This window comes from Patagioenas fasciata, chromosome 2 (genome assembly GCF_037038585.1).
Source record: "Patagioenas fasciata isolate bPatFas1 chromosome 2, bPatFas1.hap1, whole genome shotgun sequence".
NCBI lineage: Eukaryota > Metazoa > Chordata > Aves > Columbiformes > Columbidae > Patagioenas > Patagioenas fasciata.
Window position 1 is genome coordinate 110,661,034 of NC_092521.1, and position 20,296 is coordinate 110,681,329.

General features: G+C 41.4%; 1 protein-coding gene across 1 annotated transcript in view; it reads right to left on the reverse strand.

Annotated features, from left to right (window-relative positions):
• VOPP1 (VOPP1 WW domain binding protein) overlaps positions 1-20,296 on the reverse strand; it is a 68,845-nt gene that overhangs the window by 21,640 nt on the left and 26,909 nt on the right. The window contains exon 2 of the mRNA XM_065831273.2: positions 2,537-2,595. Coding sequence (XP_065687345.1) covers positions 2,537-2,595 — 59 coding nt within the window. The remainder of the gene's footprint in view (positions 1-2,536; positions 2,596-20,296) is intronic.

Genomic DNA, 20,296 nt, shown 5'->3' on the forward strand with positions numbered 1-20,296 from the left:
TGTTTCACTATAGCACATCCTAGTTCTAGATTTGCACAGAGCATATACTCTCAGGATAAAGTTACATATTATGCCTTTAGATGATTTAACATCTAACCATATGCTAATGGATAAGATCCTATTCATACCTCCTCCCCCACAATATGCAGAATACTCCTTTTCCATTTCACCAGTGTTCGCCAAGAACTGTACCAAGCTGATTAAACACTGACTCAAATGTGCTGAAATGAACAGCTTTCTGTGGGATCAGCAAGTTGAATTTACTCATTGAAGGGTCAAACAAGTGCCAAAGCAATGGGACTTCATTGTGCCCTTCCTCCACCGTACAGGTGTGACAAGACAGCACAAGTAGGAAGCAGCTGAGATCCACAGTCAAAAGAAACTGAAATTGCAGAAGTAACAATGTAGGAAACCGCAGGCACCACAGACGTCAATGTCCTTCCTATCATTTTGGTGCAAGCCCCCTTTAAACCTACTGGGCTCCTACGCACTTGAATACCCTCTCTTCCCTCTTTTCCACATTTCTTCACTTGTCACGTTATCTGTTCTTTGAGCTTTACCGTTCCCAAATCGTTGTCTTAGTGTTCCTTTCTTCCCCACTTAAATTTATAATCGCAATAACAACAACAGCATTAATGTGACACTCATCACCATCGCAATCATCCCTGAGCACAAATATCTTACCCCTTTTCCCCTTCCTTTTTCCATTTACTTACACTATCCAAGGGACTGACAATCGCAACATGCTCATACAATGACCCAGATAACAGGGTGCTGCAGTAAAAATCACACACAAAACTACTACTAACAGTCTTCTGATTGACCTGACATAGTGAATATACAACAGTCTTCCCTCCACATCAAAATGTCTCCCAAACCAACCAGCAACCCACCAACACCACAGCCCCTTCTACAACTTTCTTCCTGCCAATATTTATAGCTGTGTGCAATTACAATTAAATTTTGACAGATCGTAAAATAAACACACCACACTTTTCTGGAAGATACTCCATTTCAGCACATGAAGAAAACTGCGAACTAGTTCCCAAAAATAAACGAATTAGAAAATAATCTTGCATGCATCACATCTACTGCAGACAGCGAGCCTCCCCCTAGTACCCCTTGCTTTTGCAGCACTCAGTATGTATTTACCTGTGGCACAAAGAGCCTGAGCTAACACCCCATATTCAAGTAGCTACCCCTTTGTATTACAAAGGGAGACAAACATGGGCTGCAAAAGCGTGTGGGCAGAAACGTAAGCAGAACACCAAGGTGATGATGAATAACGCACTCCTGAATGTCAAGGTGCAGTGGGATTTTCATAATTTCATAACATCCTAGCTTCTTTCCCACGTTGCAGCAAAATAAAATAAAATGTAGGTGGAACCAAAGTCCTGTTGCTATTAGCATGCAAAGAAAATGAATTTATTGAAATTCACCCATCTGTTCTGGCTGACCATTTATGAGTAATTCTCAACATTTCTGTCACCTGAAAAAAAGACAGTGAGTTCTAGGCACAAACACTTCCTAAGCAGTTAATAGTCAGGATCACAGATGATTAAGACACACAGTGCTTCATCCTTTCAGTGAGCTTTGTTTCTTGCCTGGCTTCCTGGCTGCTTTTTGTCTCTAGCATTTCTCTCTTGTTTCTGGCAGATGAAGTAGAGGTGGAGAAGAAAATGGAGGAAAATTCTTGGGCAGCGTAAGGATTACAGTAATTTCCAATCCTTCAGCAAGGAAGAGCTTGCTCAGGGAACAGATGACCTAATGCTGCTACCTACTCCTCAACCTCACTTTATTTTTTTTAAACTCATGTTTACAGATGTTTGCAATCATAAAGTTACACAACCCAGGGACAAAGTTTAGTACATTCATGTCCTTTCTGCCCCCAAATCCACAGGGAAGATACCTCCCACCCACACTTTTCCTTCACCTTTTTGGTGTTGCTGTGGGCAATTTCAAACAGAAAACTGCAATTCAGAGAGATCCTCAGCCATGAACCAACAGGTCATTGACATATGATTCACACTCAAGCCTGATGTGAACACATATGCCACTTATTAAATGGACAGGTATGCCACAGATAACAAATCATCCAAACTCCCTAAATTAAACAACAGTATTAGCACAGGGACAAACTTACTGTCAAAGCATTCTTGGTATTCTGCTCGATTACCTGCCCTTGCTCAAAACAAAGGGAGAACTGTCCTCACAGGGCTCTACTTATGTTTCCCTTCCAGTGTTCTGAAATAAGAGCTGTTTAAGATCTTGCACTTTTGTTTTCAAATTGGAAAGGTCACCTGGACTGTGTGGCAAAACGAGTCTACACTATTTTTAATAAGGAGAAAGGGAAAGAGATGGGACACGGTGAAGAAGGGAAAGTTTATTACACCTTCATTTTAAATTAGAAAAAGTCTCAGGGAAGTTATGGAAAAATATAATTAGCAAAAGGAAAGAACAACACTCTAAAAGCCTACAGATTCTAATTCTCTCTTCAGCACTAGAAAACTCAACAAGGGTAGTGATGACTACTTACATATAATATGTAGGATATAATCCTTCAAAGTACCAGCAATGCTTTTTGGCCTCTGTACACTACAAAGAAAGAAAAATATAATATTAATATTTACATAAGACAATGGATGATTATAAATACAAGCATAGAGTATTTATAAATATCGTGACTTTGAGCAATTAGAGAAGGTTTCTATTGCCAAAGATTTCACAATCCAGACACACGCAACAACTAAGAAGTCAGTTTATTTGAATGGCAGCGTGCCACATTAGGATTCACACCCATCACATGGGGCTTTGTCTGCAGGGCCCCATAGCTTCCCATGATTCATCATCAAAGTCAGTAGATTCAGTGCAGACACAGGATCCCTGGAAGAACTGGTGTTTTAAAAGACCAGGGAGAACTTAATAGGCCGTTGTGGTTGTAGTTACTTAAGAGAACTCCACGGCATAAGCTATGCATTATGACTATACAATAAATTAAATAATTGCAGTGAATGATTCATCTTTCTGGAAGTCTGTGGTGTGCAGAGCCAGGCTCAGAAAGGAGCAGAGTGGAGAACCCATCCATCCCATCTAGTTTTCCTACAGCTTGGAAATATCCCAAGTATTCATTAAAGTACAGGGGAAAGGAAACTGCTTTCTGCTGCCCAGCAGTATTGTTCTCTTTTGCAGATTGCCAGCATATCCTTCTTAAAGGATGATGACAGGCATTTTCTCAGTATGTGGCAACACGGGAAGCGCACATCGTTACACATGCTACCAGCGTACAGACGGCAGCCCAGAGTACTAGCAGTGCTTAAAAAAAGAAAACCAGATGTCAGGCCCAAACTCTATATACAATGCACAAAATATTTCTGTGTAACCCGTTGACATCGCTAGCGTAAAATGCCGTCTTCATTGCAAATGTAGCTCCAGGAGCTCAGTCACAAGTCACGTTATCTGATCACACACAGCCAGGGCATTGTGGGACACCCTCCGCAGAGCAGCAAGGAGTATCTTGCTAAGGTTTTAGCAATAATTCCCTCTGCTGCTCACACCTGAAACCCCGTGTTGGAGAGCACTCAGCACACCGGTGGTGCTTGGATAATCCTTCATGTTCATTTGGCAGCTCACCTTTAAATAATAGCTCCTATAAGTTGATTAGCCTCCCCGAATATCAGACTACTACATGAATCCAGTTAAGACAAAGACAAAGTGGTTTTAGATCCCCAACTCTCACTCCTCATGAATAAGAAAGGCTGCAAGCTCTTTAATGAGTATCTGATGAGCTAAATCACAGACAGATCAATTACAGCCCATGAAGACAAACTGCTATGGATTACATTGTTACGAGTGGTACAGGACATAGGGGAGAAGGAGAAGACTTTTGATGCATGTGATCAGGCGTTTTCACTAATATGACAGGCTCACACCAGTCTTCAAGATGCACAAGCTTTAGCTTCTGTTGAAAGGACTGGAGCTTTTCCCTCATGATAAACACTGTGGAAGCCTCATTCCACTCTCAAATCGATGCCCTGGTCCAGGCAGGATATGCAGGAGGGTTCCATAGCTGCTGCTGGAGCAAGTGGTGTTCAAAGATAAATCTCCACACTTGCCCTATTCCTCTTTTCCTTGCCCTCCTTCAAAGCTTCCAGCTGCTTAATGCTTCCTTATGAATATTTTCATCAGCTGGCTGTTTCGTCTTGCTCTAAATATGCCACGTTTCTCTCCATATCACCCTGCAAATGTATATGTATCGTAAACCCAGCAGGTCTGCTGCCAAGTCAGTGAAAAATACTTTGGCACTTCAACTTTGAAGGCTGCAGATCAGCAGGCCCTGGCTAAAATCCCGGTGCCTGCAGGTTGACCCTTTGGGAAGCTCCATTTCAGAATCCAGCCCGGGGTGTACATTGTTAAGTGTTTTTCCTTCCTGCTTTTCAACCAATATGAGTCACCATTTACCTCAACAGTCTTAAAGCCTTCGTCAGTCTCAAGCATTTTAATTGATGTTTTCCCAGCAATGTTTCTGAGCATGTGGAGCCTGTGTACCCTTTACAAGTGTAAAGGAGACATTTATATTCAGCATTCATTCTGCTTGCCCTCCTCTCTGTGTTTTAATCCACTTTATGAGTTCTAAAATGCATTGGGAAGATTCCTCCTTCCCACATCTCCCAAGCTGTAAGATTTCTGTTCCTGCCTCATACTAATTCTCTGTTTCAGACAGCCAATATGCTTACTGTGATCATCTGCTCCAGCCCAGGAAAGTTTTGCCAGTTAACAGTTCTCTCTAGCTTACAGCACTTGGGTACCTGCACTAAAAATGCTTTGGTACGCAGACTTCGCTTTTATATGGGCCCCGAAACAGTAGGTACCAAACCCAATTCTACCTTAACAACACAGCACTCTGAATACTGAATGGCAGTTGTCCGGCTCTCCTACAAGACAGACAAGCAAGTGGACCTCAAATGTGAGCAGCACAGCCAAATCTGATACACACAACATGTCAAACAGATTTGCATGCACAGGGCAAACTGTTCCTAGTTCCCGCTCAGTTTAAACACCTACCAATCTCCATGGCAACTTTATATCAGTAAAGCCCGACACACAGCAGGTGGTTACTAACTACTGTCTCTATTGCTGGTTAAGCACATCTCACAAGAATTGACTGCTAAGAATAAGACAGGGATGTCATTGCCTCTAAGGATTTGAGCCTCTTGAATAGTCGGGTACCAGAGAGATGAATGGCGTAGTCAGGCCACAGATTAGTTTTTCCCATCCCATGCACATCCTCTGAAGCAGACTATGATCATCCAAGACCCACATTATTCTTCTGAGTGGTACTGGCCTCTCAGTTAAGCTGGTGGAGAGGAATACAAGCATGTGAGGGGATGTACACCATCAGCACCAGGCTCTCATCCTCACAGAGCCTTTAGAGGATGATGTCCTTGCAGCCATTTGAGACTATTTAAACCCTCAAGAAACCACAGCTGCAGCAACTCATGGCAGTCCACAAAACAGAAACAAAAGGAAGATAACTCCTGTTACTGCAACATGAAAGGACCTCAGACATCATGGTTAGTGCCCACTCCACTAGCTCCCGTATGAAGACAGGCTATACCCCAGAGTTTCTAACAAGGTCATGACTTAAAAAAGTCATTTATCCATTCATTAATAGCAAGAAACTGTGTTTATGGTTCTTAAACAAACTTCGGTACAACCCTGCTGATGCTTTCAGCTTTTCTAGAAGGACTCCACATTTTGCTCATAAAATTCCTCCTATGTCCTTTAAAATTTGTCACAGCTATAAAATATAAACACAAGACTACATTCATTTATTTTTTTTTAATAAATTATGCAGGTCTAATTGGGTGTGCATATGTAATCTTTAGAGAATTAATGGTATGTGAATTAGCCAGATGCTTGAATACATTCTTTAAGATTGCACATTGGAAAAGAGAAAACACACAAGACTTGGGTTTGTTTGTTTGATTTTAAACAAATCAGCATCTGTCTTGTAGCCTGTTTTATTTGACAGACTGCAGCAATGTGAACTTGTAAGTCGTCCTTTTCTGTGGCCTCTATATTTATGCAGATTTCCTTTAAGAAAGGAAATGTGCTTCCTGCCACAGATTGAAAATGCAAATGCTAGTAAGAACGATAAAAAAGAGAAGTTACTAAAACATTAACCAAAGACTGGTTTTGATCACACCATAAGATACAGAATGCAAGTACATATGTATGCACATGGTGTGGGGGAAGACAGTAGGCAGCCTGCTCACTGAATGTCGGATGGTACTCCACAGATCATTAGTTATGCTTTGGAGGATTTGCAGAAATACTATCTCTAGCGGGGATATTCTCCACATTGCAGATCATTATCTTTCAGTCCACAGGATAGTAAAAAGAAAACAGATCGAATCAATTAATTACTCTTCACAATCGAGGGACTGGTGAATTCATGCCCAGTGCTTCTATTGGATGTTTAGAAAATAATAATAATAAAGTAAAGACTATTACAGCCCCATCTGCAGATAGTAAATATTTTCCAATACAAGCACCATCCATTTTTGTTACAGATACCAATGGAAAAAAGCAGCCTGCTGTGGAGGGACACACTTGTTGAGGGCAGCAGGGAGGGTGATTTCTATCTGTATGCTGAAGGGACATTCAGAGTGAGTTTGTGACATCTCCTCAAAGCCAGATTCTGTAGGAAGCACAGGTCTGCTATTGATCACAAAGTCAATGAAACCCTATCAGTTAACAGCAGTAAAGGGTGTGGCTTTTTCTTTTTAACCAGACAAAAAGCTAGATGCTACACACAAATTCTATTATGTATTACAGTTATAAGGATCCAAATAGGTAGATTCAGAAGGGGGCAGGGGCAGGAAGTAGGAATTTAACTGAGTGATGTGCCATGCTGATATCACAGCTCCTAGCATTCTGGGATGACCCACTTAGTGACTGCTACCTCCCATTCAGGTGGGTATATGCTATATGTTAGTAGGGTGCAAGCTGATCCAAATGTCATTCTTGTGGCTATAGGGTCTGCCAGGATTAATTCACAGATGATCAGGAAGAAAGAGTTAAAAGTATCTAAGACACGGAACAAGACCTCGTAATTTCTGAGCATCAAACAACCCTATTCCAACATGCACCCTCAACTCCATATTCCACACAGCTAGCTCAAATTAGTACTTGTGGTAATAAAGACACATTTCTGACCATATGGCTCCACAGCATCTGAGAAACAACTGGCTACATTTGCTGCCTCTTACAGAAAGCCTCTTGCAAAACTCGCTTGCACAAGTCTCTTCCAGTTTTATTGGTCACTGCACCTGGCAAGTACTTGGTGGAGCCCAGACAAAAGGATGAGACAGTCTGCAGTGTAACTCCAGACTAAATAATCAGTTCCAGAGGGCACATTATTGGCTAGGAACCGCAATGTTTTATAGGATCCGGCCTTTAAAATTGTAACAGTTTTCAGAACACTCTCCATTTCAGTGCCTAGACAAGAGCTGAAAGCATTATGAAATACAAGGTGCTCATTAGATATGGTGCACTGAAATCAGAAGGACTTGGGCATGCTGCAAGTTTGAAAGATTGGATTTGCAGAGACAAGAATATGAGCATACTGTTCTTCCATAGACAAGAAAAGGGCAAAATATCATCCATTAGAGTTAAGAGACAACACATACTGAAACTGAAAAGTGCAGCCTAAGGGTGAAAACAATTTACTACAGAAAATACATTTTGCTTTAGCCTTGCTCAAATCCATCAAAATTCATCCCTACCTCTTCCCTGGTGATGCTAGCAGCTGAGGGTAAAAGTAGCCCATCTCCAAACCATTCTAAGAAACTGAGCTTGCAAGCATACTCTTCACACAAGACAGAAGCAACCCTTACTAAAAACCAGTATCATGTTAAGGTATTTTTATTTACTAAGGTAGTCAGGAAACCGCAGGAAACTCTTGTATAGTAGGATGCTGATCCTTTACCAAGATTTCCCTCCCATGTAACAGTAAACAGAACAGATACTATTCCAGATACACAGTTACTTCATCAAGACAAAGATTACAAAGTCATATAACTCACAGTATAAAGAATTATTTTCATATATTTCAGAAGGAGTTCATTCTGGCCAGTCTTTCTGGTTGTTCTCCACGGAAAAAAAGGGGATATTTCCCATATAGGATTCTTAAAAGAAGCAATTTTTCCACCTTGAATTAATCAGTGTGTGTTTGCAACAGCAAAAATTTTCAGCACAAGCAGCTAATTCTTATTAATACTTCTGGTGCTCAGAGCACATGCATTAATCATCATATTTTTATTTAGAATTCATGTGAGTTTAGCACTAGATAGCCTCCCATCTCAAAGCATTACTTTACATTTAGATCTATTAACCTTTCCCACAAGAGAAATACAAATATCCCTTCCATGCGATTTCATTTCAGGAGGCTGACTTTTTTTTTGTCCCCCCTCCATTGTAGAGCAAATTGCAAATGCACTTCAGTTGCAGAACAATACTATTTCAATTTAATATAATCCTTTCATCAGTCTCCTAAGGGAAGAAAAAAAGGAAAAGCAAGAGATCCTTGTTTTTCGGAGCCCTCCCGCAGCAGGATGGGGCCCTTGCCCAGGGCGCCATCAGCACAGCGGACAGCGCCCTCCCACACACCCCACTGTGTAGAGCTCCACACCCTGTTCAACACACTTACTCCACATTGTAAAGCGGCTTGGTGTGATAAATCACCTATAGAAACCCTCACCCACATAGATCACTTCACTCAGTTCTCATGTGCGTGCAGCAGTCACACCTGCTAAGTATTTCACAGCATATGGGAGTGTTAATATGAGCCATTAATAACAACAATTGACTGTCTTGGATGGAATAACCACATGCAGTCTTCAAAATGTTTGGGAAAGCATAGTTATGATAGTTATTGTTGTTATGTGAAATATCCAACTTCGTCAGAATGTCAAGCCAGATGCTTATGAAAGTACCAAGAGAAAAGGTTAGGACTTGCTTTACATTCTTATTTCTGCATCCATAAACTCAGAAACATTTGTACAAACATAGAAGCTGGAAGGTTTTAAACCTTTCTCGGGGGTCTGACCTTACACTTAAAGTTTTTGTGGCAGATCTGCAAGAAAGCATGAGGCATGCCACATACTGAAAGCATTTTCTCCCAAGAAAAGCAAAGAAGATTCCACATTCCACTGGAGTCTCTGCAGCTTTAAGGGGGTAGTGGTAGTCTTTTGTTCCAACTCGAAGGAAACAGCTGCAACATTTTCCCAACTCCACAAGAACTGGTTGATCTATTTCAAATGATACTGTGCAGGTTCCACAGCTCCAAAATTTTATTTAGCTTCTGCAATTATTTGTTACCTTTTATTTGTGCATGAGAAATAAAAGAAAGGTTATTATTTGCATTCTTTAACTACAGAATAAGTCATAAATCATCTTATAAAACAATCCATAAAGTAGGGTGCATGGGGGGAAGGGATCATTTGGCAGGACTTGAAAGTAAGACCATGTGAAGAGTGAGGATATTTGCCATTTCCACCCTCAGTCTCATTAGAAATAAAGCAAAACAAATGCTAGGTTTTACAAACAAAATGATTTGGTGATAGAATGATTTTACTTTTAAGCCTCTAATGAATGTAGGCAACACTTTCAGTGTCGCCATCAAGACACATATACCAAACTTGCTTTCCTTTGACTAAGAACGGGAAGTTTGGTTCATCTTCAGCCTGTACCCTAAGTAGCCACTTCTTCCTTGCAGGAGCTGATACTATCTAGAGCACTATTAACAGCAAAGTCTAGATTTGAGTTTCCCCCACTTTTATCTAAAACCACGCCAGCATTCATTCCCTTCAGTTCATGCTGAACTGGCAAATTTGCCTGTTTCCCATGTGTATTTAATTCTTCTGCTTTGCCATCCCAAGAATGAAAACAGCGTTTAAATTACCTAGTACTTAAATCCTCAGAGGGCATCTTTCATCTCCCCTAATAATAAAGCAAAGCAAAGAAAGACTGAGCAAAGGAAGATGGATTCAGAAACCAATTTTCTCAGCCATTTGCTGTACAGACAAGATCGGGGTAGTAGCAGCATTGTACTACAGATGCCAGCTAGTTAAACTATGACAGCCCATCCAAGACTCCAGGAAACTAGATTTCTTTGATGGTCACCAGGACTAAGGGCACTTGCTTTGGGAATTCCCAGGCTTTCTCCTGTTGGTGTTATACATCCTCCAGACGCTCATTTGTTCTGCAGAAAAAGAGCATGAGCTGACAGGACAGAGCACAAATGCATAATCACAGCAACTCTTGCTCCCATCCCTACTACCCTTGTTTTTCATTCTTGACACTTAATCCAGTGATGCACACTTTCCTCAGATTCTTCTTACAAGGAGTCATTGGAAAACAAAATATTATTTTAGTCAACTAAGATTTCATCCTTTTCAGTTTTCTGATATATATATATACATACATACATATATATATATATATATTCCAAAACTGCAAATACTGGATCAAAATACTTTGTGCTTTGAAGTCCTGAAAACATCTGTAACACTGAAGATAGCAACTACTCTGTCCCATGAAACAAGATGCAGACTCCTATGACCAATCACACAGCCATTGCAGGGAACCAAAAAAAAAATCAATAATAATGAAATATCATCTAGAGTGCTGTTCCCCTGGAAGGTATGCAAGGCTAAGGCAAGTTCTCACCTTCAAGAACTCATTCTAGAAAACCATCATGTTTAGTGTTAGATTGTTGTTAGGAGCATCTGTTTGTTTTAAATCAGATTACACATGCCATGTGTGTTTAAAAAAAGTGAGCATCTGCATACAGTGGAAAGTAAAGAGGTTACCTTGGAAACATTCTGATATTTGAAAACCAGTTCCTAAAAAAACCCAGCAAGTCAGAATCTAGGTGCTTCTTTGAGCAGAAGTATCTACCTCAAAACTCTACTGGGAGAAGGTTTGTTCCCAGCCAATCCCCATCTGCGTCACAGTGAATTGTCACATGCCTACTTACAGATACTTCCACGAAGAGCCATTATTACTATGTTATTTACATCCTCACAAGGTATCTCAGTCTCTCAAGGGAAAAGCACAGATGCATGATTTATAGTACAGGCCCAATTTGGTTTAATGACCAAACTGGGACTGGAGAAAGAGTTCTAAACATTTCATTCATTTGGCCCAGCTACATTAGACTAACTACCTTGAAGTAAACACTGAGACTCAAATAGTAACACAGCAAAGGTGAACATGGTCTGGTCTGCAAGGATAGCTCATTGACCAGGGCTGAATTAGTGTATTAGAATGCTGAAATATGATCATCTCCATGTTACAGTCCCGAAAATGGTTTGCTTTGGGACTCAGTTCCTGGAACACTAGGAGGAGTTTATGCATTTGAGTTCATCCAGGCTAATAATCAGGTTTTTCTATTTTTGCACACAGTCTATTGAAGTTCCTACTGACTGGCAGCAAACACATCTTTCTCAGGCCAAAACTCTTCTCAAAGAAAGAAACAGTAGAAGAGTTTAACCGAGTGTAATTTGAATTTGTTTAACAGGTCAGTTCAAGCTTTCAGGGAGATGCTCTGTTGTGGCTTTTGAGCAAACACTCACCAGGTGGACTAAAATATCAATGCCTTTTAAATTAAACTAAGAGCCTAAACTGACTCCTACTCAGACAGTCCAATACACTGCCATAGTGATGGCATATGACTATTAAGTTCCAGTGAGACAAATCCAACAGTTGTACCTCACAACTACTTATCTGAGCAGGAAGAAATACTAAGCATTTGTCCTTGGAGTATTTCCCATGAAAGGACTAGAAGAGCAAATAAATAGTCAGCCCTTTCTGGCAAGTAATGATGCCTACTAATGGCAAAGCATTTTTCCAAATGAAGTAACTTCCTACATAAGACCATAACATTTGCTTTTTTTTTCCTATTAGGAGACTGAATGTACCTAAACAATAATCTCCAGTGTCCCAGCTTGACAAATTTCAACATAATCCACTAAGAGTGTTGACAGATCTGTTCATTCAAATCAAAAGCATATCAGCAATTGGCACTTTTTTAACAGGATCTTTTCCTTGGTTTGAGTGATCACTTGAATTTTTCCATACTTAAAATAGCTTCTTGGAAGAAGAAGAAGAAAAAAATAATCTACCGCACGTTCCAAAGATGGCTGTCTAGATAGAGATACTGGACATGCATAACCAGGCAAATTCAAATAATCTCTTAGTTTAGCAGCCATGTCTCAGCTCATATTGCTTTCACTCCTCAAACCACCCCCTGCATAACTTGATGAAGGACATGCTTGCTGTGTATGCCTCCTCTTTTGCTCAGTCAGTGCATGCTCTTCGCCCAAACACACATCCAGATATGAGGATTTTCTTGGAACTCCATCAAGCTTTCAGTTTTCTCTAATAACACTTACAATGTACATTTACTAGCCATCACTGTTGGACCTCTAGTTACCACTCTTTTGGTCTGTGGTTCATTTGATGTTATGTTTTCCTTTACTCCTGCTTGCAGATGATACATCATATTCACACATGAGGAAGTTACTTGACAAGACACAAAGAAAAGTCAGGACACTGCAATGAATCCTGCTCTTACCTTTGACACAGGCATGACAAATTTCTTCACTAAGGCTATTTCCTCAGAAAGAATATCTGAGACTACCTCAGGGGTGTCCAGTAACTGAGAATCGTGAAAGCGAGATGAGGTATAAATGAAACATTCGCTGTCCATTAACACACGGTCCACACTCCAAAAAAAGCTCAAGATCCTTGCCTGAAGGTATTGCTATGGATGGATAATAGCATGAGATATAGCCATAAATGTTTAATTTATAAACCTAGCAGCTAGAAAATTAGTCAACTAGACTGAAAGTGTTGAGGATTTTAATAGTGCCTGCCCACATTAACAGATGGAAATAGCGCCAATAGCTCAGAAATGTGCACAGATGCATTCAGATACTTGGTCTGCATTGACAACGTCATGTAAATTAAACTTTCGGATAAAATTCAATCTCTCAGCAGTGGGCAACTCCAGAGGCGCTGAGGGCATTTCTTCTGCTTCCATAGGACACAGCCTGGCTTGCTGCCTCTCTCTTCACAGGCCTGCTGGCTCATCTTCCAAGTATTACAGGGTCCATCCCAGAGGGGAAACAGCACCACAGAATGAAGGCACTGAAGCAGCATTCCTACATTTTTTCAGAGAAGCTCTGTGCAGCCAAAGGACCCTTTAGACTATAACCACAAATGCCAACTAAGAATGGGAGAAAAAAGTGGAATAGGAATAGCAGGACAGAGAAGCGAGCAAGGGAATGATGTGTCAAAGACAATCAGCAAGATGAGAAGTGGAATAAAATTTGTCTCTAATTCTTCTTTCACCAAGGTGTACGCCAGCTGGAATTAGCAAGTCAAAAGCAAAGCATCAAACCAGAATCATGTTTAGTCATCCCTGTGACCTCCACAGGTGTAGTTTTCAGGATCTGGATTATCCAGAAGGATGTCAGACCCCAATCAGGTCACCTCACCTTCTCCCTGCTGCTCCTCAGAAACAAAACCATCAGGCAGCAGAAGATGCAAACCAAAATAAACGGCAACAGCTCTGAGCCACAGTCAAGGCTTCTTCCCAGCATTTTTCCAAACAGGCTTCAGAGGTCAAAAACCAACAGGGTGGCAGCCAAAGAAATCAGAAAGGCAGACTCTGAATGACAGGTAGTACGACCACCACAGAAGAATGACAGCACGTTGCAAAGGGTATTGGTGAGGGGCTGACTTCGCCAACTTCATCATTTTTATACTGCAGATAGATGGCTGGTTCACCTCTCCTCCATGTGAGGCAGCAGCTCCCATTTTTCACCAACAATAGAGTTTAAAACCAGGAGACCTTTCTGAGGAAGAAGTACGACATCATGAATTAGCTACAGCTTCTCATGTCAGCCCAGGCTGGAAATCTTTTTATTTTCCCATAGTACATAGCAAAAAAACCCAACCAACCAACACAACAACAATTTAAAAAATAATAAGAAGAACAAACAAACAAAAAAACCCCAGCCAAACAAAAAGCAAACCCTTTGTTTGGAAAAGCCTGGCACCTCACCATTGAGAGGCTGCTCTCCCTTGGCTCACGCCTGCCACGACACTGTTCTTTTTCAATGAAAATATGAAAAATTTTAATAGTTTAAATGCAGCGGTTCCAACTCATGTCAATAAAGCTGTGTTTCTCTAAAGCAGCAAAAATCTTTAGTTTGCAGACTCTCAGATCAGACATCAGATACCAAGTAAAGTTTAAGTCCTTCAAATATGTCAGTAAGATTTCACAGACGAAGAGGACCCTGTGTTATATTCATGGTAGTGAAGTTACGTACTTGCACAAGTGTTACAGGGAAGTGGTTTGGCTTTGTCATTAAAGTTTTAGGTTACTGAGTAAGAACAGCAAACCACCTCCCTTATTAATTTCTACTCAAATTCAGAAATACAATACCACACTTTCAATGTTTTTAAAGGAATGACTATGCATTTTTCAAAAATGAACTCCAGCCTCAGGAATGGATGTCTTGCAATGAGCTGGGTCACATAAAAAGATGAAAGAACCGGACCACTTGCCTCTTCAGTTAAAAGAAAAAAACATTCTTGCTAACTTTCCTGTTAAATTGCTTTTCAGATAAACAAACAATTCACTTATTTCTGCAGTTGCTCAATGGCGAGGCTTCTAAGAAGCATCTTCTTGTGCTTTCAGAAAGGGTAATGCTACAGGACGGTCTTCCTCTCATTCACTCCTACTTTCAACAAGTGCTTAGTCAGAATATAAAAATGGCCACAGATTAAGCGAAAACCTGATTTTTTTCCCCTCAGTGACCCTTCCAACTGCTGTTTCTTGCTGTGTTCCAAACTTCAAGCCAACATCCTAACCGCTTGTGAGTGATATTACTTCCAGGTGCTCCAAAAAGCAACAACACTGTGATACCCATTCTCCCCCAGCATCATCTCCCCACCTTCCCTCTGCACCCGCAGAGCTGCCAGGCACTGTGAGAAAAGGAGCAGAGCAGGAGCCTGAACCCCTTTGGCACCGGGGCAAGATGCCAATTCATGGATCTGACCTTTTGTTTTAAAGCATGGTCTCTGCCTTGTCATTCCTGACCCATGATCACGTGACTTCTGGGAAGAAATCCGACTCACTGGACTACTGAAGGATAATTAAGAAATCGTGTTTTACAATCATCCTCTTAGGATTCTTAGCTTGATTTTAGGGTCTCATCTAAAGACTGCAGAATGCAGTGGCTGCCGTGGATTTAGGTTTATGTCTCTGGCTAGGAGCATAAAAAAAATAAAACAGAAAATTACTTTGCTGCCACCAATCTTTATGAAATGCTAAGACAGATGCTACTAGCAGTAGGACTTTTAAAGGAGAGGGCTGACCATGGAAGGTGCCGGTTACCTCACCATGTGTCGAGGTGCCACTAAAACCCCGAGAAAGTCATACCAGCAACCAGACTAAGGGGCCCACAAAACACTGAATAAACTGCTAGGCTGCCCTTCGTACTATTTGTTTTATGGATGCTTTTGTTCAGCATAGCCTTTTTTAATTAAAAACAAAAAGGCAGTCTCTTGGGGGATCTATTTTCCTTTCCTCTTCTGACTTCAGCTCAAACACACCAAAAAAATTACAGCCACAGTACAAATAAAAATAGTTGAAGAACTTGCAGCTGTTGTTAATTTCCAAAGTATTCAACATTGCCCATTTAATGATGGAATAACATGCTCTAGTTTCAGTCCTGGTACAAGGCTATCTGAGCAGGAGGCAGATATTTTAGCTCATGCAATTGCCAAAGGCAAGTCAATGACTACAGCAAGCAGAGAAAGGGCAGGAGGATAACATTATGTAGACCACTGGGTGTCCACACCAAACATTTTCTCCCGCTTTTTCTTTCTCATTTATAATTGTTAGTCAACTCACCAGCTGACTAGGTCAGGCTTGCAGACTTACTAGCATGTATAGCAGGAGAAAAATCTGCTTAATAAAAATTCATGAAGTGGAAAACATTTTTACAGCTGAAGAGCTAATTTTTCTTTCTATTTTAAGTATTGAGTATATCTGGTGTGTAATGCATTACACAGAGAGGTTTTGCTTCCTTATAGAATAATTGAATCATTGTGGTTGCAAAAGACTTTTAAGATCATTGAGTCCAACCATTAACCTAACACTGTCAAGCCCACCACTAAACCATGTCCCTAAGAACCTCATCTATGTGTCTTCTAAACAACTCCAGGCATGGTGACTCAACCACTTCCCAGGCAGCCTGTTCCAGTGCTTGACAACTCTTCTGGTGAATAAATTTTTTCTAATATCCAATCTGAACCTCTCTTGGTGAAATTTGGGGCCATTTCCGCTCATCCTATCACTTGCTATTTGGTAAAAGAGACTGATGCCCTCCTCGCTCCCTGAATGAAGTCTTTAACCAACTTGTCTATAGTCTGGATGAGTGGATTTCCCTAGTGTAGTACAGAACAAAGTAACAGTATGTATTTGTAGGGAACAAAAATGAATCAAAACATTACTCGTAAGCTTGGCAAGGAGAATCTAAAAACTAAAACCACATCTAAGCACAAAACCCACTTCTGAAGCACTGAAGTCAGATGCAGCAGAAATGCTTATTCAGTTACATCTCTTGTAGCTCTGTCTTCAGTTGCAAATTATCTTCTCATGCCTACCTGCTTACAAACTAGTCTGAGCAGAATTAGTAGAGAGACAATTCTTATAAATTCACACGCAACATCCACGAGTAGCCATGAAGTGCAAAAGAAAAATTAAGACTTAGGTACGGGAGCAAAATTCAAAGGCTCAGAAGTGACAGGGAAATTGGGAAATTGTTGATTATAATTGGAAATACAGAGCTTCTGTGTCTGGTTTCGTTTGCCTCATTCACATGTATAAAGGCACAGTTAGAACTCACAATGCCAGAGCATTCAGCAGATAATATTTGGCGGAAAAAAAAATCTGTTCTCCTCTTGTTAAGGGCCCATTGGCAGAGCAAAATTTAAAACATGATAAGTAACAGTTTTAAAGGGGAAAAGAGAGGAAGAAATTTTTTAAGTCCAAGCTTGCAACATTGCCAAGACACCACTATTATGCTCAGATACAGTTTTAATCTACTCCAACCAAAAAAAATTTAAAAGGCCCCAACAAGCCAGCCTTTGGAGAGAAAAAGACTTTGCAGAAAAAAATACTCAATCCAACACTCAACAGATGAGATACTCTGGTTTGGACCTCTCTAACATCAAATAAACTACCTGGTGAACAGGACTGAGGTGGGGAAGAAGATTCGGGGGAATCTTCTGCAAAGGGACAGAGCAATGGTGACAGCTGTAGAGAGTGTCCTGGAGACAGCTCAGTCTCCAGCTCCTCCTCGGGCTTTTGGGCTCTCCCCTATTTCATCCTGCTCATAGGAGGTGTCATTGGTCCTTCCTGCTTCCTTCTTCCCGCTGTTTAACAGAGCTAAGCCAAATCCCTCCAGTGGCTACCGAGACAGCAGTAATACAGCTGAACTCATTATTCATCTTAGAGTAATTGTTCTGGCTGTCTGCAGCTTGCTCCCTGCATGCGTGTCTGCTCAGAGAATCACAGAATGTTAGGGATTGGAAAGGACCTCAGAAGATCATCTAGTCCAATCCCGCCACTGGAGCAGGAACACCTAGATGAGGTTACACAGGAAGGCGTCCAGGCGGGTTTTGAATGTCTCCAGAGTAGGAGACTCCACAGCCTCCATGGGCAGCCTGTTCCAGTGCTCTGTCACCCTCACTGTGAAGAAGTTTCTTCTCATATTTAAGTGGAACCTCTTGTGTTCCAGTTTGAACCCATTACCTCTTGTCCTACTGATGGTTGTCACTGAGAAGAGCCTGACTCCATCCTCGTGACACTCAACCTTTGCATATTTATAGACATCAATGAGGTCACCCCTCAGTCTCCTCTTCTCCAAGCAAAAGAGACCCAGCTCCCTCAGCCTTTCCTCATAAGGGAGATGGTCCACTCCTTTAACCATCTTCATTGCCCTGTGCTGGACTCTCTCCAGCAGTTCCCTGTCTTTCTGGAACTGAGCGGCCCAGAACTGGACACAATATTCTATATGTGGTCTCACCAGGGCAGAGGAGAGGGGAAGGAGAACCTCTGTTGACATACTAACCACCCCCCTTCTAATACACCCCAGGATGTCATTGGCCTTCCTGGCCACAAGGGCACAGTGCTGGCTCATGGTCATCCTGCTGTCCACCAGGACCCCCAGGTTCCTTTCCCCTACGCTGCTCTCTAATAGGTCATTCCCCAACTTATACTGGAACCTGGGGTTGTTCCTACCCAGATGCAAGACTCCACACTGTCCCTTGTTATATTTCATTAAATTTTTCCCCACCCAACTCTCCAGCTTGTCCAGGTCTCACTGGATGGCAGCACAGCCTTCTGGTGTGTCAGCCACTCCTCCCAGCTTGGTGTCATCAGCAAACTTGCTGACAGCACACTCTATTTCCTCATCCAAATAACTGATTAATATATTGAAGAATACCAGTCCCAGTACCAACCCTTGAGGGACTCCACTAGATACAGGTCTCCAACTAGACTCTGCCCCATTGACCATGACTCTCTGGCTGCTTTCCTTCAGGCAGTTCGCAGTCCACCTCACCACCCAATCGTCCAGACTGCACTGCCTCAGTTTAGATGTAAGGATGCTGTGGGAGATCAAATGCTTTACTGAAGCAAAGGTAGAACACATCCACCTCTCTGCTGTCATCTATTCACCTCGTTATATCCTCATAAAAGGCAATGAGGTTGGTCAAGCACGACTTCCCCTTGGTGAAACCACGATGACTGTCCCTAATGACCCTCTTATCCTTGGTGTCATCTCAAGGCATATCAAGGATAAGTTGTTCCATCACTTTCCCAGGGATGGAGGTGAAGCTGACCAGTCTATAGTTACCTGGGTCTTCCTTCTTGCCCTTTTTGGAGACTGGAGTGACATTTACTTTCCTCCAGTCCTCAGGCACCTCTCCTGTTTCCCAGGACTTGGCAAAGATGATGGAGAGTGGTCTAGCACTGACCTCTGCTAGCTCCATTGACAAAAGATGCTTGTGCATATTAGGTCACATCACAGGACAATAAATATATCAAGGTATGTAGACCAGCCAGGTAAAGGCCTATAGGCTATAGTCCCCAGTGCTTAAAGACAGGGTCTTCATGGTTTGAAGCAGACATTGCTGCTGCTTAGCATGCTCAGACGGGGTTCATTCAGCACATATTTTTCTGAGAAGACACCAGCTTGCTGAAATGGGGCAAAGAAAGAAAGTAGATCACAAAAGTTGTTTTATTCAGCTTTTAAATTTACTACTAGAACTATCAATAATATAAGCAACTGCCTGTGCCACAGAGCAATTGTAATAACTAGGTAATTGAGACAAACAAGGAAAACAGAGGCAACATCTCCACAGAGAATCTCACACCTGGCATCACAGCAATGCTCCTGCATGCACTGTAACGTGAAGGTGATGCATGGAAGTGGTGAAACCAGACCCTGGTCATCACTGAACTCCAACAATCCACTTAATACAGATGTTTCAGAAGGGGAACGTAGCTGGTATTACACTGATATGAATGGACTCTACAGGTGCACAAGCACACAGTATCTGCATCCATCTGGACTAGTTCATGTACCATCAGTGATACTTCTATGAGAGCCTGGAAACCTTTACACTAGAGGATGTTCTTCACACTTCAAGCCTAGTCCAGCCAGAAGCTTCCAACAAGACTTCAGGGTTTGCAACTATACTACCAGGTAATACAACTAAAGGGCTAACTTAGGTTTTCCTTTCAGTAGGACGAGGAGGGGGAAAAAAAAACAACCAAACAAACAAACCAAAAAAACCCACCCACACACCACACCACACAGCTATTTTACCATGGCCCCATGTTCAAAGTATTTTTCAGGAAAACAAAACAAAACAAAACCCAACATCCGGAATCACTACATCTGTGAGATGACTCAATGACTTCTTCCAGGCACATCCATGTGGACTGCTCTTGGAACAGTACAATGTTCATTTAAATAAAAGGAAAAGGAAAGACGCAAAAGGAAAGATCACTAGGAGAAACTCTTCACTTTCAAACTGAAATTAGTGGGGCTTTCCAGTAGGACACTTTTCGAATTTTTTTACATGGTATGTTCTTGTGTTGACTTTTATATCTCTGTTCAAAAAGAATGACATGTCAAACTTTTTT